The sequence below is a fragment of the Struthio camelus genome, chromosome 2 (genome assembly GCF_040807025.1).
Source record: "Struthio camelus isolate bStrCam1 chromosome 2, bStrCam1.hap1, whole genome shotgun sequence".
Lineage (NCBI taxonomy): Eukaryota > Metazoa > Chordata > Aves > Struthioniformes > Struthionidae > Struthio > Struthio camelus.
The window spans coordinates 116,307,327-116,332,677 of NC_090943.1; the positions used below are offsets into that span (position 1 = coordinate 116,307,327).

The window sequence follows — 25,351 nt, forward strand, 5'->3', positions numbered from 1 at the left end:
GCCTGCAACTAGAGGAATTGCCTGTAGTTCCCTCCAGTTCCCATCATGTTGTCACAGCAGCCTGCTGGGAGGGCCAGGTGCTGTCCTAGGCTGTCTTCTATGCCTCTGATTTCATTCTACAGTGACAACTGAGTTAATTCCCTTTTGTATTACATCACTATTTCCAGAATGACATGCATTTCTGAAGTTTTCAGAATGCAAAGGTGAAGGAACTAGAACTTTTTATGTATTTCTCTACTTTTAGGGAAAGAATAACAAAAGGCATTCAACCCCTTCTCAGACAGAACCCCAACAGACTGCAGAGATTTGTGTAATTCCCTATTACAGGCACTCCCTTTTTTGCTTCCCTTTACGTTTAGTGATTTCCAATTGTGTCAGGAAGGATAGTGATAAAAAACTGACCAATGCTTTACTTAGATAAGATTCTAGCTGAAAGTTTTTTAAGCATGTCCTTAAGTTATTTAAAGCGCATATGCAGGTGATGGTTTGCTCATCTCCAGGCCTAAGCACAATAAGAGCCCCAAAAATAACTTACGATTTTCCTTGCAACATGAATTAGGACTAAATGCACAACCGTCCAAAATGATTAATTCCTCTCAGAAAAATCTTTTTCACTATTAAGCAAGTTCTTCTTTACTGATTTATCTGAAGGAAAAACTATTAAGAGCCGACGACAATTTTAGATTCGGAAGAGACTACTATAAAAAGGTAAAAATTCTCTGTGTTATTCTATCAGTCCAGAACAGTAACAATGGTCCTTTTATAATATGCTTCCTAGTAACTTTTGCTCTGAGAAAATCATGAGAAGGAAACCACATAGACCAATGTCTTTTTATTAAAATACCTCTTAAAACACTCGTAATAATAAAATACGTTTGATGTTGCTGTATGACGTTTGCATACATACAACGCTTACAGCAAACTCTAAACAGCATCGAGAATTACAAAAATAAGGCAAGCCTCAGAAAGTGTGCATCCTCACTACCTACTTTCAGGCCCATTACACAAAGTTATCAAATTTTGAAGCTGTTTCCCCACAATTTTTCCTGGACATTTATTAGAAGAGTCTCTTCTACCCTCCAGTTATCCACCCACGCTATTCCTTTGACTTGACATCATAGTGAAATCATAATGATGTAAATGAATATTGTGTCACAGATCCATGGCAGCAGGCTCCTATCCAGAAACACCAGCCCTGTTTTTTCCCCAAGAAGATTTTGAACTATGATTTTATTTCAGTTGTTTCAAGTCGTCTAACACTGCAAAATCTTAAGTAGGATCTGTAGGCACACTTACTGTATGCTTTCTATTTTGATCAAGAATGCTACATCATCCTCCAGCTAAAAGCAAGTAGTCAAAGCTACTCTTACATATTCTTCCTCTTCGTTCATTTTAAAGAAACTCATGTAGAATAAAAGATAACATAAGATATTGTCAAACAAGGGAAGAACAACTCCTTCATTATAAGCTAAGTTTTTCTATTCGTATCTATGATTTTGTTTTCCACTTAGTCCCAAGTTTAAAGTAGGAATATATTTCCTTAGCCACTAGTTCAGAACAATAAACAAAACAATCATCTTTCAAGTACTTCTGTATAGCTGAAAGAGAGACTGAAAAAAGCAAAATTATTTCACAAAAGTAGGATATTTTCATTTCATCTTATTCAGAGAGCTGTATCAGGAAAATGAAAAAAAACCACTCAGGAAATCTTTTCAAATAAAAGAAGTTTAAAATGACTGCGTTCCTTTGTACCTGGTACAGACAGATGTGAGCGAAGACAGTTTAATCTGCCTACACCGACGCTAGTGGCAAAAACATGAATAATCAACAATTTTCATACATATACATATATGCATATGTGTAAAAAAAAATTAAGGAGCTAAAACCAACATCATTATAAATACCAAAAGCTGATCACTAACTATTCATACTTTATTCTTGTACTTAGTACCATTATCAATGGAGACCTAATAGGGTCGTAACAATTGCCCTGTAACAGTCAGCATATTAAAACTTTACCTAGAAAAATGGACAGAACGCTCTATACTCATAACATCCTAGTTCTGCCTTTGAGGACACATCTTCCCTTCGTCAGTGACAACTTTTCACGAGAAAAAAAATAAAAGTAGGGTTTGGAATAAATATTCACAGCAAACTACTAAATGTGATATGGGCCTGCTGCCAGCTGCTCAACTGATAACTCCGTGGCACTTGCTAGTTCATGTTGGTTCATTCTTCTTTATGCACTTAGTCTTTTGATTCATAACCACCTTTCATGTTTCCTTTACTGGACTGAATGTTCAAGGATTAAGCAACCCTAGAGAAAAGTGCACAAGGAGGGGCATGCAACTGCACTTAACAGCTTTATTTTGGTATCTAAGAGAAGACTGATTTTTTTTTTTTTCATGCAGTAATTGCATTAAATGTACTTATGAGAATGAGGCAGATGAAATTTAGAGGGAAAGTGTTCCATATGTAGTGTTTTGCTGGACTGCCCTTCTAAGAAGTTAGGATTTTATCCATGACAGCCCATGTTTTGAACTTGAAGAGAAAGAATGAACTGAAAGAATTAATTTTTTGGTTTTTTTCCCAAATATCCTTTTCACAACAGAAGGCTAAGCTCAAAACCTGGAAGGTAATAATAAAACAAAACAAAACACAGTATCCACTTGATTATTTGTCAAACTTAGATGACGGGAATCTTTTTACCATATTATTACGGTTTCCCTAAACTACTAGATACAATATAGTCAATACATTCAAATTAAAGCAAAACAATCAGAACAGCAAGTATGAGCACGGCTGTACCATCTGAGCAGAAATAAAGAAAAATAAACTTAAAACATAATGGCTGAAACTCTACTACTTAGCCTTGCTTACATGAATTAAAAAAGAAAAAGAATGATTTCAAATTTTATACATCTTTTCTCAAGCCAGCTCCATTTAGTTGCAACCCGTAGGTATTCCACCAGAATGCAGTATTTCCAATCCCCATCTCTTTAACTGAGAGAGATTACTTTGGCCTCCGTATTACTATGTTACAATTTTCCTGCTTCAAAACATGCAGTTCATGCATTTTACAGTTTTACTGCCATAGTCGATGCATTCTGGCCCAATACACTCACAGCAGGCGTTGTGAAACCATCGGTATTTGGATGCTCCCATGGACTCGCAAGAGATCTTGCACTGATGTATTGACATGCAGTCGTCAAAATACACCACAGTACACATGTGTTCTAAACCAAAGGAAGGAAAAGGTTTGGTTTAGAAAGTTTCAAAACACTTGAAAAAAAATTTAGGTAAAAAATTAAGTTAAACACGCACCTTTTGCAGTAGGAGTGCAAATCATTAAGACTCTGTGCCAACAAGGGGAAAAAAAGGTGATAGCAGAAGCAGAGAAAAGAGGCAGAGACACGAGGTGCAATTATTGCTATAATCACAGGCAAGGACAGTATTATCCCGCCCCTGAGTTATGAGAGATACCTTGTAAAGTGTAAAGATGAGCTACATCAAAATAACAAAGAAGCACGTGTCCTCTGAAGGTAAAAATCTGTATAACCAAGTTACCAGTTTTAGAGTTGCCAGCTATTATTATATGCTATCATGAAAAACTTAAGCTTTAGAAAAGTTAATTAAAAAAATCCCCTAGTTATTTAAACATTTCCTTCTCCCCAGTATTCTGAAACCATATTAACAGTATTCTTAAACCATGTTAAATCACAGAACTGGAGAATCCTGTTTTCCTCAACTGGAAACTGCATACTTCCTTCTTTTTTAAAGCAACATCAACTTTACTACTAAGAAACCCTTTCTCTCAAAGGGCTGACTTAGCCATTCTAACATTCACGCAATTACTTGAAATGTCCTGAAGTTTGGTGTTGTAACCCAAATTTAGAGTCAAGGCGTTCACCACAATAATAAAACAAAAACATCCCTCCTCTGTCTACTTCTAATTCTCAAAGCTGATAGATTCTAACAACTTTCTTCTGTGCATAGCGTGTGATTATACCGCAACTCTATTCATCCCCCAAAGGATCTTGATTGTATCACATTTACCCCAGCATAACATGGCGTACTTCGGGGAAAGCACAACCGAAGGCTGTCTACGAACACACATCTCACTTGCACACAGACTGATCCACGTGTGGAGAAGTCAAGAGAGTTTCTAGCCAACTCCTTGCTTAAGGTACGTGGCTCCAGGAGAAACATGCTGACCTACATTCCAACATGGGTTGGAAAAATGCAATCGAAATATACCTGCTAAGTCAGTATTTATTTTTGTTGACTGATTATGGAGAAAGGGGAGTAATCAAAGGACTCTGGGAGCAGTGACATTCTTAACCACAACATTGATTCTGGCTCTTCTCGGTGAGTATGTATTGGAAGGTCCAAGTACACCAGAACCTCCCCTTTAAAATACTGGTGCCCAATACTGGTGGTTAGCAACCTGCATGGTACCCAGCTCTCGTGGCAAGCTCCTAAGGCAGAGGTCCCAAGGCGAGTTGAGACCAGCAAGGAGCTACATCGCTCTACAAGCCATCAGAGCTGTGCAATCCATTTCCCCCATATCAACAACAGATGATCTCCGTGGTTCCCATGCTTTTGGGCATGTGGCAAGGAACAGTATCACGTATAGAAGGAGAGCAATATGCACCTCCTAACTGTTCTGTGGATGCTTCCTCCTCCTGGACACCGGGAAACCCTGCCCCTACCCTTTAGAAGTATCATTTATGGAAACATACATGAAGGAAACCTGATCACTGTCAACCTATGTTGCTACTTACTATCTGAAAAGCTGCAAAATGGTCAAAGAATGTGCTGCCAGGGCACTGAAAGCAAGATAATAAACCTCCCTGCTCAGGCTCTGCACTGCTGTACAGTTCTGGCAGATGCTATATATTATACAACAGGCAATACGGATCTTGAGGAGGAAGGGCAAGCCCATAGCTGAAGCAAGTTATTTTCTGTAACTAGCTGCAGCAAAGAGGGAAGCTGTGCTGTCAGTAAAGCTGCAGTTGTCCAAGCAATCTTGGAGTACTTGAAGTACGGCTGGGAATGTCAACAAAATATGTTGTAAATAAAAAAAAAAAATCCTATCCCATTCTTGGCACTTCTAATTCTATGACACTTTATTATAAAGCCAGGGGCCTAGCAAGCAGAGGAAGAGAGTTCTCAGAAAAAAAACCTCTACTTAAAACCAGCCTGTATACCCACAGCTTTAGTAAGGAAATGTTATTCAGAGAGGGGAGAAGAAAAGTGCAAAACAGAAGTGCATGCTACGATAGCATGCACACAGAGCGACCGACAAGGCATACTCCTAAAATGCTCAGCCAAAGCAGAACACCGCTAGGGAGACGCTACCAGCAGTGACTGGCGTAGCTGCCAAAGCCTCATCGGTAAGAAGTCACTCAGGTGCTGCAGAGCAGCTGCACGTTGTTACAGAGAACGCACAAGGACTTGGCAACATTCGGTCATCAGCAAAAAAAGGCTCAGAATTGCCTGGGTCCCAAGAAGCAACGTACACCAACGTACTCCATCCCCCAGGAGGCCCAGGCATACCTAGGTATCTGTCACCCCTCGCTCCTCACAGGACATTTTCAGTGGAAAGGCAGGGCATGAGAAGGCAGAGATAAGTCTCCACGCAGAGTTCTTCATGAAATCTAAGCACCCACGTCCTGTCAGTCATTCAGCTTAGTGCCGGCATGTAAGTGCAGGAATGTTATGGAAGTCCCTCTCAGAAGTACTCATCCTCTCTGTACCTCTTGCTTAATCCCAATTCACTCCTCTGATACCTTTTTGGTTGTTTTCTTCTCAGGCTTGACCTTAAATGCCATAGATGGAGTTGGCATTAAGAAGTGTCAGCTAGAGGGCACAGCACCTCGGGCACAAAATGGCAATTCCTGCTAATCCAGGAAGATTTCTTCTGGCAAAATCAGCTTTTGGCATACCATCTCCACCTGACTGACCTAGTCTCTGGATCAGCTCTAGATGGCAAGACCACTCCTGGCTCTTTCTGGATAGCAGAGGAACAACCCTTTACAGGTAGCCAGAGTCCGCTCTAAAGGGTGGCCAGAAGCGCTCTCTGCTCTTGCACTGACCTCTGCACTCCTACTTGCAACGTGCTAAGGAAAACCATTAGGTAAGGGATGCTCAAGGCTGTGCACACTGTGTGTTTGGTTAGCCACTCTTAGCACTTGCAGACTGTCTTCACAGCAGAGAATGACCAGCCTGGTCTACCTCAGCAGATTCCAACAGAAGTACCAGTTCACAAGTTCCAAAGAAGCCCAATTCATCAGGCAAGGCCTGCAGAAACTTGAAATGAACTTCTTAGTGTGGAAGATGAGCTAGAGATTTCTAGGATGTAAAGAATATTGTTATTGAACTACCTATACCTATTTACCTATACCTGAAGTTCCCGCATACTGCTCAGTAGAATAAAGTCCACATATGTCACTATGCTGACGGGTCAGGATACAGGCACGGTCTGTGAAAAAGTAGGCTGTAAGACAAAGGCAGAGCATGTGCAGCTACAAACAGCAGCAGACCAGTGCAACCAGTAGTGCCATTCATAGAAAAGCAAGCTCTGGCTCTCCTCCAGCAGCAAGATGTGTAAAGCAGCCAGTAGCTGTTACTGGCACCCCCTTCCAGCAGTCTCACCTCTGCTACGCCTTCGACAGCCTAACTGCCCAGTCTTTGTCTACTTCAGGGCTGTCCTTCCCCTTTTACTCCTTCCCACATTGAGAGATGACTAGTCCCAGCTCTTGCCCTGTTTTCAGAGCAGCAAAATCCAGTTCTTAATGCAGCGCTGCAAAGCCTTAAGGTAGTTCTGATCCACACAGTCTAGTCTAGCTCTCCACTGCAAGACAAAACTCTACTTGGCCGTCTTTTGACATCTTTTTTTTTTTTTTTGCACACAGATTTTAAGGCCCTTTCCTTCGCATCTGGTCTGAGGACCCCTTTCACTAAATACCCACCAACTATTACAGGTCACAGTACATAGTACTGAACTGGGTTCATAAAGTGGCTGCTTGAAACACCATCTTCTCATAGGATTAAAAAGCCCAGGGCAGCTTTCTCCTCCAATCCCTCCAGAAGGGTCCAATCAGCTTAGTGCATTCCCTCTGTGGATCATGCCCTGCCGGGCTGGAGGTGCTTAGGCCTTTCTTTACTGGTAACAGTGAGATGGTCTTTTACACGAATGAACATTTATCTCCGTGGGAAGGAGGCCAGAGGATTGACAGCACTAGGCTCCTAACTGTTGAGCAGTCACATCCTGTGAAACTGGAGAGACTGACGCCATGAACCAGTCTCCAGAACCAAAATGGGAACAGAAGCCAGGCCTCAACCTTTTTAAGGTGGCAACAACAACCAGGAATCTTGGCTGACTGGAATGGAGAAGAAAGCTTGTTTCCACCTGCATATGGAAGCCAAAAGGCATAGGTCCTAGAGGACCAACCCAAAAATGCTGTAGAAGTAGAGAAGACTCTGAAAGACAGATCTGCTGATGGCAGATCTGGCTAGTTCCCAACAGCTCTGCAAGAGGCTGAAGGACGTATTTCACATGCAGAAGAATACGCTATCAAACTGATTTTGAAGTCTCATATATTCAGGGACTTACTAGGTAAAACTAATACACTAGTAAGAGCGTACTTTGTTCATCATGGGATATGGCTGTTCCCCTCCTCTGCAGGGTCTGTGTTTCTGTACCTATGAATGCTGAATTCTTGAAAGCGGGAGACAGAGTTCCTCAAATAAAGCATTACATCCCTCTTCTTAGGCTGGAGAAACAATTTCAAAGAAAAACTATACCTACAGGCTCACTAGGGATCCTGGAGAGTATTTAAATTGTTTCAAAAATCAAATTATGTAGTCATCACTTGACTCCCTCCATGCAGATAAAAAGGATGTTTCTTATTCCACTAACAGCTCTTTCATTAGCGTACTGGCAATGTTCACACAGAAAGGACTACAGAAGAGTCTTGGCGGGTGGGAACAGGGAAGCAGGGGAATCCCAGGCACACAGCACTTTTTCTCAGAACATGAAGGTTTTTCACCTTTTCCCAGTTCATGCTAAATGAAAGCTGTATGAGAGAAAGAACAATGTAGGATCAAGTCTAAATTCAAAACGACCAGAAGAAGTGGACTCTGTTTCCATTGCACTTTGTTATGACATTCTTTGTGCTGCAAGCAAGATCTATATTGGTACACTAGAGAGGAATTTGTCAAGTCAGAGGACAGAAAACAATTTCTTTCTTGTAAATTAAGGAAAAATGCCTAATTGTAAGATGAAAAAACTTCCCCCGTTAATTACAAGTCCCCATATGCCACCTTTGAAATCAAAGCTGCTATATAATTTGTCTGCTGATTTGTTTATCAGTAGCTCTAAGAGCACTTTAGAAAGGTAATTGTCTGTCAGGCAACCATACCATTTTATGTCAGTCAGAAGTTATAAAAAGAAGTAATTTTGAATAGACTCCGAGGATACCTACAGAAGCAGTTGCCCTTCACTGGATTTTTAGATCTTCTCTACCCAGCTGGCACTTGAGGGAAGTAGAAGTGCAGAGCTGACACCATCCACAGTGTCACCAAGGGGCTGAAGTAAGCAACCCTTAACTCCAGCGCAGGTTTTGTTTCATCACTTGCCAAAAGATTATCTACTTCCCTTCCCTCCCCTGCCTTGCCAACATCCTGTCACGATCTGAAACAATTAAGCTTAGTTAAACATCTGAACTTGCAGTTCAGAGCTCTGAAAGTATCAGCAAAAAGTAAAGCAAAAAATAAGAATAAAGTATAAAAGTAATTCTAAATTAATAATCTTTGCAATCCTCTCTGACGTAACAGCTCAAATGCCAAAAAATCACTGATACGAAGAATTACACTAGCTCCAGCAGTTCTACATACTTTGGCAGCTAAAATGTTAAAAGTCAATTCACAGGAGGAAAGGGAAGACACTCATTAAGATAATAACGGGCAAGTTTAAGGTCTAATAGCTCACAGTAGGCCAAGGCTAGAAAGGAATGCTTTATACCGCACCGCATTCCAGCTTCTCAGTGATCCACAGCAATCCTTTCAGGGCCCAGTGGCTTCAGATATCTCAAACGCAAATCTGTGTGGTTCCTGTGGCTAGCACTGCTTTTTCTGGCACACATTCCAAAAGTCTGGCATCCTGGACCAGTTTAACGTCAGTCCCTACATGAATCTATGTTGAAATTAAAATCAGTGCATTACACAATGCGACAAGGTGTATTTTGAGACCGAACCTTTCAAAATTTTGGAATGCCTTCCATAAAATGGCACACAGTCTACACTCCCCTTCCTAATATCTACCTCTCATTAGCACCCCCTCTCCTTACAGTACAACAAAAGAAAGAGGCTCCTGCCAGCACACCATGTCAGAGCTAAGCAGGCAAAGGTCCACAGGTGGACCACAAAATGGAGGAGGCACAGCACTGTAAAGAAAGCTTAAAGCATGTGCGCTCCTGCTCCTTAGAAGTTTTTTGCAACTGTCTGAATGTCATGCCCTTGAAGACCACTAGTCAGTCAATCATCTGAAGGACATCTCCGTTTGCAAGACGTACCATTAATCCCAGCAGAATGTTTGAGAAGGAAAGGGTAAAGATACTATGCCTTCAGTCTCTTCCACTGCAGGCTAAACTCAAACACACTGCAACTGAGTGCACACACATATAGTCTCTCTCTATTACAGTAGTTCTTTTAAAAAATACTAGCTTGTTAAGCCACAGTGACGTGGCTGTGTGACTGAACTTTGTGCGGGGAGAAGCCATCAGACTCCAGCTGGTAGAAGGAGAACTTCCTGGACTCTTCTTATTCTCCTGTGCAAGTTAGGTTCTTTAGCACTTCACCTGCTACCCCTCCACTGACTTTCCTCTACCTTCTTGGTTATCGTTTCCCAAATAAATTCACCCTAAAAGTAATGGAAACAATGCCACAGTTCACATATCATCCAACACAACAGGAGCTGTTCCCTGGCTGTCCTTGCTTCCACCACAATAAGCATAACTGACCAAGGTCAGCAAACAACATTTCCGTCTACCTTCTTGTGTTGACAGAACAATTATTCTGTGATAATCATCTGTGTTTTATAAGCAAACTTGAATAGGACTTCTGAAAAAGCAGAGCGCTACAAAGTTATCTACATTGTGACCAAGCAAAGACAGATTCCTCAACAGGGTTACATATTTAGATACTTAAAGTATAGGGTTTTGAAACCCATTTTCTACCTTTTCCAGTTCTTTGTTGACTACTAAGATGGAGGAGGCAGATAGTGAGCAATCATAAGAAAAGATCTGACACTACTGAAGTCTGCAAACCAGTGGCATTTGGTAACTATTTCCAAATATAGCTGTTATTTTTGGAATGTCATCATTCCTATGAAAGCTCTCTGAACCTAATCTCTAATACGTTCTTACTAAATGAAATGAAGGAGACTTTTCACTAAGAAATTGCAGCGTTATGTATTTGTCTGTTTTGTTAAACTCAAAACTCCTCCACACCCTTGAGTTGCATTTCAAATTCCAAGTTAAATCCAAAACTATCATTAGCCCATCCTGTTGGTATGGTAGTAAAGGACTGTCAGGGAGCAACCATCTGGGCTGTAGTACCTAAATACACTGGGATATAGTCAAGACCATTCCAGGCATAATTTTTTTCTAAGTATAATTTACATCTTTAAATACTGTACTGTTTGCACACATGGCTTTTTGTGGCTTGCCATTTAACATGTATCATACTCATAATGCAGAGCAAGCATTGTAATAATGTAAAAGACATATGAATGATAAGTTTTCTGACCATCTGGTTTCCTAGTTCTGGAATTAATTTATTTTTCTAACGTGCCTTAACCAAAGGAAATTAGAAAAGTTGCCGTTACAGTTCTATTTAATAGATGCTGGCAGTCTTATTCTGAAATGTAACTAGGTCAAAGGTTCACAATGGTATGGAAAACCAATATGTCCGTCAAATAGGATATCTTTCATGGATAAGATAAAAAAGCCATCACAAAAGCAACTTACAGAGTTACTAATATTTAAAGTGTGTGTTGGGAAGGAAAGTACAGCATTAATTATACTATAATAAAACAAATTAGATGCTCTTTTTTCCAGTTAAGCAGCAGTTTTACTAAGAACTCTTTATGAGATTCTTCTAAATTTGATGTAAAGATTTTCAGAGAAAGATTTTTTCCAGTTAAGCATGGAAATCAAGAAGCAGAGAGAAGTTTCCTTATCCCACTGTTGTCACTACCTCACACGTATCCTTTTTATTCTCCAGCTAACAATACTCTAAAGTCTGTCCTCTGAACTAAAAGTGAGAATAAGGGAAATGAGTCTGTATATTGAAAAAAACCTCCCCTACATTTTTAAGATTCTGTCATACATCCCCCCTCCCCCCAACATCAAGAGTGATCTTGCTGATTTTGCTCAGATTTATTATTAATCCTGGATTTCCTACAACCCACCATTCTAAAGAGCTGAAGTTATGCCAGCTCAGACCCAAGAATTAAACATCTATTCCGGATTTAGTGGCTTACGGCACGTTGTTTTCTCAAACCTCTGAAGTCAATGCATTTCAGTTGTCTAGCTCTGCACTTGTATGTGATTTGGATTCAGTTTCTGGTCTGTCCTGTCTCCTACGGCACAGGTAACTGCTTCAGATTCAAGGAGCATACACCATTAGTGGGTGCACATGAAACAACATGAACAAAGACTCCCTCATGCTGCAGGAAGAATTTTGGAGATGACAAACTCATGTGGTTCAGTACCCACTAAGATCATCAGACACTTCAACACCATCTTCCCTGTTCCTCACTACTTTTGCTTCACTCTTTCCTGTTATGTCACGTTCAAAGTTAGAATGAACTTTTCACACATCTTATCTGGAGCGCAGAAAATACACTGAGAAGGCTCCTCCTAGAAGAGACCAGAGGAAACACTAGAAATTTAGACACTGTACTTGTTTACCTTTGTCACTAGAGTAAGGTGCATGGACGTTATTGCTTGGAACAGAGACATTCTGATGCTGTGGCTGGTTCACTGTTTCTAAAAAGGAAACTAGGTTCTCATGATGTGACAGTTCTTCTGCTACAGGGAAGGAAACAATATTCCAGTTCAGCTGAGTATCCCCTTCTGTGAGCGCCCGGAAAAGTGAAGGAATTGGTTCATGCAACTCCTCTACAGTGCTCTTGGATGTTGGAGGTGTATCACTGTAATTGCGAGGATTGCACATACCTGCATAGGAATGAAACAATGATAAGTTACACAAAACTGCCTAAACTCTTCTTCTTCAAATGTGTGAGAATACTTAGAAAACTACATTGTTTCTTGTTAAACAAAACGCAACTCTTTTATATAAATCCTAGTCTGAACTCAGCAGCAAAAACCACCAAACAGAGTAGGACTAGCTTCCAATACGGTAGGTTTCAGATCTCTGCAGAATTGTACAAAATACACCTGCAAATTGTGAGATCCAAATGAAAAGAATCCACAAGAAAACCTCTTCTACATAGCATTTCACTTCCCTTTTTATGGGAAATAACTGTACCGTTACAGTTGAGAGTATGAAAAGTTCAGTGAGCTTTTCCGTTGGCAAAAGAGACAAAGCGCAGTATAATCGATACTAGAATAAATCTGGAATGAAAGCTTACGACTGAACAAAGATAGTATCTTGACAAGTCTTGAGGTACATGAAACTTTTGACCATCATTCAAGTATTCAATCTCATCTGCTTCAGCAATGCAGTAGATCTTACTAGTCATCCGCCAGAGGTGTAAGATCAGTATCAGGAGCGAGCAGAGTCTGAATTACTTTACCATCCTGGAGACAGCTGAGATTAGACTAGTTTTACTGCTTAGTTGGAAGGATCACTACAGGCAAAGCACTTATTTCCAGATTACCTCTTCCTCATTTTTCAACATCTTTTGTGGTATCTTTTTTGAAACCTATTGCCCTTTATTGTAATCCTCTTTGCCACTTCCTGCAAAATGTTTCTGTGATACACAATGCAGGTGCCAGTTTTTCATTAACCATATAAATCCTACCATTTATTACCAGTAAGGAAACGGAAGGGTACCTTCATTTAATCTGAATATAGAAAGCATCAAGATTAAAAAGAACAGTTATGTGTGTATAGGTGTTTACACTCAGAAGTCACAAAATACTATTAGAAGTCACCTGGCAAGAGACAGGCAAATCCATTTTCCTCATGCACATCTGGATATATTTTGAATAGTTTCACAGACACAGTTTTAGAGAGCTACAGCTGCCAAGTGCACCAATTCTTAGAGCTGCTTCTATGAGAGCAATATGGGACATACATGTTCAAGATCTACCTGCACCACAAAGTCAGCAAAGTGTCTCCTGCCCTGTGGATGCATTAGGACTCCAGCTTCAGGGAATGGGTTTAACTAGAACCATATACAAAAAACCCTGTTCAATTTAAGCAGATACGGTTTTTGCAATGAACAAAACAAGAGTGACTTTTGCCCATGATGCTTTCAGCATGAGATCTAGCATATCTCAAGCAAGGCAGTCAGCATTACCAGCATTTAAAAACATGAACACCACAAGACAGGCAATTCCTATAAAGGTGAGTCAAGAATCGGGTAGAAAAAAGAAAAAGCCTCTTCCCTAAAGAACATCAGCTCCCATTAAAACAGTAATTCCACTTAAGCAAACTTCCTACCATAAATAATTCTCTTGCTACTCCTCTGAAAGCAGTTTATTCTTCACAAACCTTCCTGGACTCACTCCTTTAATAAAAAATTTCTATCACTGCGTTATGGCCTTTTAGTAAGCACTTAGAAGGAAAGAGGAATCTGTTGTTGTTCTCCTTCCTCCAGTGTCTTTGTCCCTGTCAGAGAGGAAGAGCGTGTTCACACAAAACAAAGGGCATCAACTGACCATAAATAAAGTTTGTGCTGGAGGGCAGAAGGTACCTCCTCATCTTAGAACAGACATGACCTGAAAGACAAGACAACCTGCCTACCTTTACATTAGACTTGATCAGTTTACAAAAAGACTAAGCTATCAGCTCAAGTACTAGCAAAGAACTCTGCTCCAGGAAGCGGTGGATGTCTTGCACTCCTTTTTCCTGATTTCAACGAGACGTATTCGGCTACAGCAAGGATGACAAGGAAATCTCTCATCCCTGACTCTACATTAAAGAACAGAAAAGTTCCTTCTGAAACTAAGCTCTCCCAGCTCCTGTTGCCTCCGCTGTTGCTCACACAAGGAGCAACATGGAACCAACAAGAACTGAAGCACTGGCAGAACTATCAAAAGACGTTTTAGCTTATTTAATACTAGGAAACTTAACCTAAAGCCTTGCTAACTCCTCTCCTGGCTATGTGAAACAGCTGCAGAACAGGGAGTAGCGTGCAGATTTCGAATTAAACCTATGTTTGGACTTGGTTCTTTTTCTTCATCATCCCAAGAACTAGGTACTTCCTCTCCCTAGAGAACATTTGCATAATAAGAGTTCACTTTCTACAGCAAATAATGGTTCTGAACTAGGGAAATAACCTACTATCTCATTCCCTACCCCATGACTGAACACGACAACAGCACACTTTACTATTACATTATAAAAATCAAGCAGACATTGGAAGGGCAAAGGGGATGGGGAAAAAAACGTATATTTTCCCTTTGCAAGGAAACCACTGAAAAAAATTAAGATCAAATAGAAAAAACAAACTCTAAGATCTAGTTCTAAATGTATAGCCTGCACAGGTGCAGGGGCTGGAAACACTTTATGCCATTTGGAAGAATCACACCTGCACAGGGGTACGCCTCTCCACCGCTGACAGAATAAAGCACAGGCAAACTAGTCAGAACAGGATGTCAGAAAACATCCTCACATCACTGTGGAATAGGAGAAGCAATGAACTGCGTTGAAAAGGAACGTTTTGAAGCTAATCATGATCGTGAATTCAGAGAAGAGCTAACCAAACTGAGAAGCTGAGTGCAGGGACAGCAATCGAGATGTATCCCTTTCGTGGAAGCCAGAAGGATTTTGAATGGCGGCAGAGGAATCCTTCCAGCAACAACAGGATGATGAAACTCTTGATACAGATGCTTAAAACAAGATGGAACTAGAATACATCCTCCTGAAGTGCGGGCAACATTCACTTGCAGAAATTCTGGCACTCTGAACATTATCCATTAGCAATACTGCTCTTCTTGTCAAGGCTGTCATCTGACCCTACAGTAACAACATGCATGCCTCTTTCTTATCCTCCAGAAAGAGCTCTTTTTATAAATAAAAGTTTGTTGAAAAAGTTAGGCAACGCATATTTACTGCCAGTTGCAAGGATTCACAAAGGAACTCAAATCTAAAACTGTCACCTCATGGTGTCTGCTGTTGCACTTCACAGTTAGAAACCTCCATACAGTTTCCAACCTCGTGAAGCAGGTGCTGCATAGACTTTCACTAAGATGACAGTTCAAAAAGAGTTGAAGTCTTAAGAGATAAAACTAGCAGCTGGTTACCATGACATTAACCAAGTGAAATCTGGACTACTACAACCACCCATTCCATAAAGTAGATAGAGCCTCCTAATGTTTTGTTCCTCACACTAGTTTGCGTAAATCTTTAAAGCACAGATTCTGTCCTGACGCGTTACCTCTGCAAGATAAGATTGGGAGCTCAGCATGTGGCAGGAGCGAGCAATTAAAAAAATCCCAAACCAAATAAATGCAAACTTACCAACACAGTCACAGCACTCATCCCAAAGCGTGCCTAGACAGAGCATGCACTCCTTACAGCAGGAACAGTTCCCTTCCCCAGGGCGGCACTGACACAGCTCCTGAAAACAACATAAATTCATTACACCACAACAATCCCAGGTATAAACTGCTAACACGGCAAAGCAGTTTTTCCTCAAGCCATAACTCAAGCTATGGAATTAGAGAAGCTTAATACACTAATATAGCAGATAAATGGCAGAACAGTTCTGGCCAAAGAATCAATCCTAGTTTACAAAAGGACATTTTGCAAGCTTTTTTAAAGGTGAGATTCTAAAAACAAGTCTGAAGACAGCTAATAAGCATGTAAAAGGAAAAAAAAAAATCCTGTTCATGTGAAAACTGTTTACTCCTTTGTATGCCTGAATCTACAGGTTCTTTGAATGTTTTTCCTATCACAACAGGCGTTTAAAGACGGATGTTTCTCTCTATATAAATAGCATACATAAGTTATAATTTAGCTAAAAAAAAGTTACTATAAGCAACACATACATATTTATGAAGATACGCAATGCCTACCATTACACCTATTCACGGATTCTAAAAGAAACCTATTTGGTGAAGTCATATGAACACAAGATTTTGCCTAACTTTGAAAGCTTGTTACACATTGGTCTGTATTTTAAATATTAGCAACTAGATTTTTTTACCCTAGCAGTCCGGCTGATTCATTTTTGCTGTTAGAAACCCCAATATCCTGGGATACTTCCAAGACTTCTGTAGCCTCTAGAAAGTAGAAAGGGGATGCGTATGCCTTTTTCTTTAATAGTTATTAAGCTAGTATACCAGAAAAAGCATGGAATCAAAAACATTCAAAACTATTTCTTCAGACTACCTACATCTGGAAGCAGTGGCTCGGCAGCCCTGCTGAAGATAGACACTTGCAAACTTTGAAGCACGGAAATTCCCTATGTGTATGCAGGAAGTCTGAAAACCAGGTGGTCTACTTCCCTCTCTAGCTCTTAAATGTACAGCAGTTAATTCCAGTTCAGCTGAAAGACTGTATGACTTAGCAACAGTATACAGGCTTGGATCACCCCATAGTGCAAAATCTGAACGGTTGAGAAGTCACCTTTAGTTATACTGCCAAAGAATTTGATTTGGTGGCGCGTTTGACTGTCCTGTTGCAAACAGTTGGTAAGAAAACAAACTCCCTTGTTGGAGATTCCATTAGCTTTATTGCTCAAAAAATATCTGAGAATGCTCTCGCTGGAGACTGGTTAATTTAGTGGAAACACTGATTATGGGATCCTCTCCGCCGTCAATTTTACTGGAACAGTCATTTGCACATCTGTGCTATGGAACAGATCGGAGAAACTCATCTGGCTTGAAAGGAGAAAAGAAATCCACCTCAGTTCTCTGATGATCCAGTTCTGCAGCATAAACATGAGATTTACAAGCTGTTGCCTGTTCTGGGTAATGCTGGAGAACGCTATCGCCTGCCTAGGTTAATCTGAATTGTTTGCACTGCTGAGTGACTGAGCGTGGATATGTGCTCTCCAGATGCATTACTGCAATATGCAGTTGTAAGCCTCGAAGTGTTATTTATAGAGTGGAAAACTACTGAGATTTTTTATTTTTTAATTCCCCAAATTTCTTAATGTCACCTATTGCTATGCTGTTTCCAAGTGAAAGATGGAAAACAGGCTCATTAATAAGATACACAAAGTGTTCCATAAGAGGAGACACCACAAACTTAGAAAGATGACTTATGTGAATGAATGACGCATTTCTAAAATATTTATTTTACTGTTTGATAAACAGATTGTGTCAGTCTTGAGAATAAAGATCCTGAATAAAACAACTTTTAAAACAACCACGAGCAAAGTATTGTTACCTTGGCCAGGGCATAATATGAATATGTATTAACATAAAAAATCGCCCATATATTTGTTCTTCAACAGTAAAACTGGGCAAACAACCTTGAACATCATAAAGATATTGCAACACTGACAAGTCAGTATGTGGGAGGAGGCTATTCTTCATAAGCCACTAAATGTAATATATGAATCAAGGCCAGAAAACTCACTAAATTTGATTCAGTTTATAGCTTGCACTATGTGAGCCTCAGGCAGGAAAAGTTTTAGCACAGAATTAAATGCAACCCTAAATTTCACACTTGCAACATAAGGGAAAAAACTCTGCGTAGTGTCTGTATGTGTAAGCACTATCTTGGAATAGCATCACTATACCTACTAGTGTTTTAACAAGTTCTTTTTTATAGGAAGGGCTTATGAGCAGTGCAACTTGACCTTTTTTCTTCCATCCTCCTCTCCCAGCTGGAAGAAAGAGAGCAGTCTAATTAGTCTTTTGTGCAGTCGTTCAGCTCCTCCTTCCCAGAGTTTCACTGTCTCTTCAGGGCAATAACTGTCCGTTTTTCCATGTATGCGTTGTTGTTGAATGTATATGGTTTCCTTAACCACTTCTGAGTTCTCCTGACTGACTCATCCGCACTGGATACTCATACAGGATACATCTTTTTTTAAAAGAATGCTTACATGAGACGTGGGTGAAGTGAAGCCGAATGAGAAACGCTCCTTGTTGATAGCTGGGGGTGGTGAGGCGTCAGTGGAAGAAAATATTACTCATAAGTGACCCTGGCAGCTTCCCAAGCTGAACTACTGAAGGTGCATCAGAAAATGTATTTTGCTAGGCAAGAATAAACCCCTTAGTCTAAAAACAAGAGGATTAAATAGGAAGTAGACATGTTCATACAATAAAGACACTTCTGCTCCAGAGAACAAATAAAGATTTTTACAAGGTATTTAACATCTGCGTTTTTGAAAAGCTTTCTTGAAACGACACGGATCATTTTCTCAGTGCAATAAGAAACAGGACCCGAAGGCATTAGCAACGTCTTTGTGAACTGGAGGGGGGAGTGGAAGAGAAAAAGAGCTAATTTTTTTTCTCTAGAAGAGTTTAATAACAGAAAATCTCCTGGAAACAAACCAGACAGAACTGTTTTGTTAAACCTACTGTATTACGTACTACAGCTACAAAATACACGCTGAAAGTAATGTTTAGATACCTAAGCCCCAAAGTGAAAAAGTGGTGTTTATTCCATACCACAAGGCTAAAAGAAATCTTGGGAAATCCTTTCGGTCTGACTTACAAGTTTGCACACAAGATAAACCGGAGGTGAAGACAAAGATGAGAGATTCTAATCAGAATGAAACAGCACCAACCAAGGTTATTGCCGGCATGTAGTGTTAAAAAGAAAAAAATCTGTGTTTTTTAGAAAACAATCCCCTCTTTGGAAGGATCCAAAATCCATGCTTACACTACTATAGCACTGTTCGTTTCCTACCTACAGCAGTATTTTAGAGAGCCTTGCATTTCAATACTGGGTTTAATTAACCATATGTATCTGCTTAATCTTTGGCATATTTTACAAAAAGAGGTATCAAGTAAGTATGTCTTTCATATTACCAGTAGCTGTAAGACAGAGGCAGGGAGGAACGGAATATTTATTGTTCTAAAGTTGATGACAAAGCTAGGATTTCAACACAATATGCGCATATCGCCCAATTCCTACTATAGCAGGTAGCTCTGCACCTCAAAAGCCAGCCTGGAACTCGCCTCCTAAATTTGCTTGCCAAGAACAATCGTGGGAACATCCCATCCCAGAAGTTTCTGCTTTCAAGGATTTCCTCCGTGTTGCAGGGACACAATACGTTTCCACTCCACCCAGCTAGCATAACTGCCATTCTCATCTCTTTACATGTGGAAACATCAAAACAACCCATGGGTTCCAAGTCAGCAACAGATGTGCTGGAAAAAATACTGGAATACACATGCCATGTGCAACCAGAATACAATGACCTACCTGAAGAGCAAGGCGACAGTCAGCTGTCAACTTCAATCCCCTAATCCCAGAGACAGGAAGGAGCTACAGCCAAAGCCTTAAAGGGAACTAATTTTGTGGGCCCACTCTGCTTACACTCTCAGGTCTCATCCACAACTGCTTCAACAACCAAGGGAAGCCACAATTTTTTGCAAACACTACGCTCATTTAGAGAGATGCCCAAGCTATTTTCTTACAGATCTTTCCTCAGAGAAACACAAAAACTAGAATACAAGAGCACCAATGAAGCTAGAGCCCTTGAGATGTAAAAGAAAAGCACAGTGCATGCAAGTTGTTGATCTCATGCTCTGTTCTGGATCTAACAAAATAAATATTTATGTAGGGGACCACCCTTAAGCAGAAAGCAGCTCATAAGGAGTGGCAGTAATGACTGTACTGACTTTCAGCCATGCTGGCAAAAATATTTATGTTAACTGTATGTTTTTTGAGAGACCAGGACTTTTGTTTTATTATTTCTCCAGCACAGGCAGCCTTACTTTCTGCATGCAGATGACAAACATTCACATTCTGTTTGCTACCCCAGTAATCTGAGAGAGACATTATTTTGGTTTCAGGCCATGGATTTTGCCAAACTAGAACAGCTATAAAAATAGGTTAGGGAAAAATGCGATGATTTAGTCAAGTACACTCACTCAACACAGTATTTTATTTTTAGGTTCAGATTTCTCCAGAAGAGTTTAGAGGAGAAAAAAATTACAAAGATACGCTGCGTATACCTACAGAAGAAATAACACGCACTTCACGTAACAGTGCAGTGCTTCTGCCACAACAGTGAAAGGCCAAGAAGAAAGATGATGATAGCTTAACCCTTTTAAGTTAAGGCTTTAGGATTCTTTACATCCACAATCAGACTAGTCTGACCCGATTTGTTCTTCTATGAAGAATGAATACTGACTGGTATGTCAGGCCCGTTCACAAGAACAGAGCAGCCAGACAGTGAAAATGAACAGCTTCAGTATTCCCCTGTAATTGTGCACAATTCAAATGGTCAGTGGGTAATCTTAGGGCCTCAGAGAAGTGCATATAATTTTGATTTTAGGGAAATATATTAAAAAGGCATTCCACGTCACCTGTATAAAAAGTAAGAGAGAATGTATCTGAAACAAACAAATCAGTACAGACATCTCTTTGCATACACAAGGCTGTGTCACTACAGAGATGCCAGCTTAATCCATATACAAGACAGTCGCGTTAGCTGCCTCTACGCAGCACTGAACCTCGGCTATCTTACTCCTGTCCTATATTCCCATGCTAACTCCAATATTCAGACCAGAAAATAAAAATAAAGTTGAAACGCTAGGTCTCTCAAACTTGACTCCGATTAATGGGAAGTCAATAGTTGGGATGGAAGGTCTGTCCTTTTAGGGATGGTGGACTCCCATCAGTGGTAGAAAAAAAGGGGAGAATATAAATCTTCCCTATTTTCCCCCATCCGCATTCCAACATGTCCTCTAGACCAAAAGCTTTCTTCCCTAAATACATATCAACATAGCTGTACCACTGCACTGGCTATTTAAGGGCCTTCTATGTCCAACATTGTACCTGGCATCTTACTTTTTAAAGGTTTCAAGCCTAGTGGTGATCTGGAAAAACGCAACAGGAAGGACTTGAAAAGTGCATCCGTTCATCACACCGCATGATACCCTGCCCATTAGCAAAAAGACTGTCATTACCTTTGAAAAAATAAAAGGCAAAAGCCTCTCTCTTCTATCGTAGCTAGTAATTCTATGGACAATGGCTGACCTAGCAGAGGCAGCAATCTTTTTTTTTTTTTTTTTTTTTTTTTTTTAAGCAATGGCTCTGCTTTTGTGTTTCCAATCTACAGAGCAGCAGTAAAGAACAGTTTCTTCTAAAGAAGCTGCAACTAACTACACGAAGGCTGCTCTCTTCAACGTGAAGCCAAAGAACAACCTCAAAGCACCTTTAGTAAACACAGACTTGGCAGTTACCAGAACTGCTTGCAATCCTGCTAAAAAAGAAGCTTTTGTTTGGCTGTTCGCTGTTCTTCATAACTGTTACTATAAAATAGTATAATACTAGGCTCGTTTCAGTCTGTTTCTTCAACTGTGTGGACATACACACTGTGAGTCAAAAGCAGCAGCTGGACACAACAGGTTAGTAGTTCAAATGAAAATTCTTTTTTCTTTTTAAAGGTAATTCTGCATGCTTTCAGAGTTTGGTCCTTACAGTGAGTAGCCATTGGTCCTGTCTGATCACAAAAGTAGATTCATTATTTTTCCACGTGCACCTTGGGAATCTAAGAGAGGTTAGGTCCATCCTGGTGTTAGCTACTCTCTTTCACATGAGCTTGCAAGCATCTTTTTATCTACCACAAAAATATTGTAATATAGGGAGCATCAGACACCAACTACCGGCCCTCACCTGGGCCAGGAGATTTAGGAAAGGGAAGAGATTGCACGTTAAGGATCTGACAGATATGATACAGATATGAGAAGTTATGATATTACAGGTATCTTTGAGGAACACTAGTTGTCTTACAGAAACCTTTCTAACAGAAGATGCATTTGAAATTATAGAGTCTATTCATAATAATACCAATAAAGAAGAAAGATATTGAAAACTAACAGCATGACTGGTACTGGCTTCTAACAATAACCCAAAAGTCATAACCCTTGACTTGAAACTGTTTCCGTTAAAAAGACCAAAATCATGCACATATACACATGCACTTAATATTATCTATAAAATGGCTGTTAATCTGCATTACGTCTGCAGGAGTCCAAAATGAACTCCTTAGAAAGCGCTATTTAACATAAAATATGGGTTATTTGTATCACCGGATCTTTTCGAGACATAACTTCAGAACTGGTTTTTAAATGCTTAAAAGCAAATAAAAGAAATACTGCTCATACCTGTATCAGACATTTACTGACATCACTAGCACAGAGAGCCTTATTGCAGCCTGTTGAAGATTGGATCCATAGCAAGAACAGAAGGACAGTTACTGTGGGCACTGTGACGTACTGTGACCTCATGTTTCCTGCAGGTGAGCAATTTTCACAAGCACTTCAATCAGCACTGAAACAAAAACCAGCAACTGAAAAGGCTATTAGAGCAAAAGTTAAATCCTATTTCCCCTCCCCCTTGTGAGTCCTTCAAAACAGGTTCACATTTTTTTCAGAAAAATTAAGTAAAATTGAGGTGCTTCACAAGAAGCCTCAGCCTTCCTCCCCACAGCAAAGTAATTTATTTGAAATTTATTGCTAATTACACCTTCGGATTAAAACCACAATAAACTAAGATGAGCGGTCTGGAGTTTGTAATCTCTAATACGATAACTTAGCAGCATTGACAATAAAAAAAAAAACCTCAGAAGAGAAAGTCCATCAATAAAGACCTAATTCTGTAAATGCGTAAAGGAGATGTATAGTTTTCATGCAAGATCTCTTCAGGTTAAAGGTGCACACAGGCGTCTTTGGCCAAAGCTATATAGCAACATTTTTACCACGTGTCCATTACTGCCATGGCATCTTTGACTTAAACACGTAGTTGTTTTCATACTGACAGTAAGAGTCACATAGGCATTCAATTCAATTACAAAATTGTTGTGAACTTTTAAAAACACAGACACCAACGTTAAAAACAATTCTACAGATTTTGAACGATGTAATTACAGAGAGTCATGCAAGTGATTGAAGTCAACAGGACACAAACATCTGTTATTTCAGAGGAAAGAATTAGACTTGTTCAAAGCTTTTCAGCTTTCGTCATTTGTGAAAATTCGCCACCCTGGCCGGTGGCACTTGTTACAAACTTGGACTGCCAGTTGCTTATTATCTGTATTTAGCATGTGAACCCACTCAAAAAAGACAAGACCCTGCTGCATTAGGCACTGTACCAATATATAATAAAAGGCAGCCCATGTATGGGCAAGCTTACAGTGAGCCTGTACTGTTCTTACAGGAGGAGAAAAATACTAATGCGGCACTCGATTTTTTTTCTTTCAGTATCTAGAAATGTTTTTCCACTTTACAAACTCAAAAAAAGTCAATTAGCAACAGCATAACATGAAAAAAAAATAGAAAAACTAGCCGCCATGTAAATAAAACATGACCCGGACACGTAAAGTTAGCGTCAAATCAGTATTTCTTAAAACGGCTATCAAACGCTTTCGAAACTTTTAACGTTCAGAGAACCACGATCAGCATCCACGCCGGACTGTAACGGACCTCCACCGTAGCACTCGGAGGCATACACGAGGAACAAGGGAACTTCCCTCACGGAAGAGCGTCACTTACTTTCTCTGCTATTGTAGCGCAAGAAGTTTTCCTTAAACTAAAAATGGTCCAAAACAAAACGCGTGAGGTGTTAAACTGCAGCCAGAGGAAGCCCCGGCACAGAGGCCAACGCGAGCCGTCTGCTTTGACAGATTAGCGAGTAAGACGTGTTTTAACACCGCACCACATTGTCTGAACAGCAGCCTGCGTTTAGTCTGTTACATAAAAGGTTTCTGAAAACAGAACTGGATAGGTGCCACTTCTGCGAACACCCTGCTAGCGCTAAATTAACCCAAAACACTGGAAGGAAGGACCGACCGCTTACTCTTTCTCGAGACTCCCACCCCTCATCACGCTGCTTTCGTTTCAGTCCCCCGACTTCTCGTTCCCAAGTTGGTTTTATTCACCGTCCCTCTCTCCCTCGCCTTGTACAGTCCTTCTGCTCCTCTCCCGCGGCGCAGTCACCTGGCGCCAAACCTCGAAGGGACCCCTTCAACGCTGGGCCAGACCCGCCTAGCCCCCGAATCAGCGTATTTTCTCCGTGCGCCAGCAGGACTTCTAACACACGCAAATCGGAAGGAAAAAAACAAGAGGGGGGGTGGAGGAAAAACCCAAACCACCCCAAAACCTGCCGCGCTTCAGCTGACCGCTCTCAACTCGGCCACTTGCAGTGGAGGCCTGGTGGCGCGCCACTAGCGCGGCGCCCAACGCCCCTGCCCAGCCGCGTGGGCCCCTCTTCCCCCCCCCCCCAGCCAGCCCTGGGGGCCACCAGGGACGCGGCCGCAGCCGCGTGGGCCGCCGTGGCGTGGGCCGGGACCAGCGGCTGAGGGCAGGCAGCCGAGCGCGGCTCGGCGGGGGGCGACGCCACACCACGCCACCCTTCCCTCCACGGCCGACGCTCCCGTGGGGCCGGCCCCACGGTCACCGGCGGGACCCCCAGCCCAGCGGCGGGGCCGCTGCCTCCGGCCTCCGCGCTCCCTCCCCGCGCCCGAGGCCGCCGCCGCCACCTCCCGCTTCCCCTGACAAAACCCCTCGGCTCGGAGGGCCGAGCCCCTCGGCGCGCGCCGCCGGCGGTTAAACCGGCGCGCGCGGCCCCGCGAGCCCCGGCGGAGGGCGCCTCGGGGGGGGGGCGGCGCCCCAAGTTTCGTCCCACAAAGAAGCGGCCGTTGCTGGCGGCGCGCAGCCCGGCCACCCGCTCCAACCCCCCGCCCCCCTCCCGCGCCGGTGGTGGCGGCGGCGGCCGGGGCTCTCACCGGGCGGCGCCGCGGGCCGGGCACCCCCCCCCCGCCCCGCTCCGCTCCGCCGACGGTTCTCGCTGCTGCTGCTGCTGCTGCTGCTCCGCTCCGGCGGCGGCAGGACCCGCACGCCTCAGCCCGCTGCTTCCCCGTGGGCCGCAGGCAGCGCGGAGGCGGCGGCGCGGCCTCGCAGCGCGCACACGGCCGCGCAGCGCCCCGCCTCGGGGCACCGTCAGGCGCCAGGACCCTCCCCGT

The 25,351-nt window shown here is 41.7% G+C and overlaps 1 protein-coding gene across 4 annotated transcripts; it reads right to left on the bottom strand.

The window, feature by feature from the left end:
• Positions 1 to 817: 817 nt before the first annotated feature.
• TWSG1 (twisted gastrulation BMP signaling modulator 1) lies at positions 818 to 25,314 on the bottom strand. 4 transcript variants are annotated; one of them, XM_068932198.1, is made up of 5 exons: positions 25,115 to 25,314; positions 22,497 to 22,624; positions 15,721 to 15,820; positions 11,979 to 12,245; positions 818 to 3,236 (listed from the first exon to the last, which is right to left on the bottom strand). In XM_068932198.1, exons 2-5 carry the CDS (start codon positions 22,617 to 22,619, stop codon positions 3,055 to 3,057), a joined length of 672 nt encoding a protein of 223 aa, XP_068788299.1. In that variant the 5' UTR covers positions 22,620 to 22,624; positions 25,115 to 25,314; the 3' UTR covers positions 818 to 3,054. The 4 variants fall into 4 exon arrangements, with proteins under 4 accessions (XP_068788299.1, XP_068788297.1, XP_068788300.1 ...); XM_068932196.1 differs by having other exon boundaries at positions 22,497 to 22,662; XM_068932199.1 differs by lacking the exon at positions 25,115 to 25,314 and adding an exon at positions 24,187 to 24,205.
• Between the last annotated feature and the right edge of the window lie 37 nt (positions 25,315 to 25,351).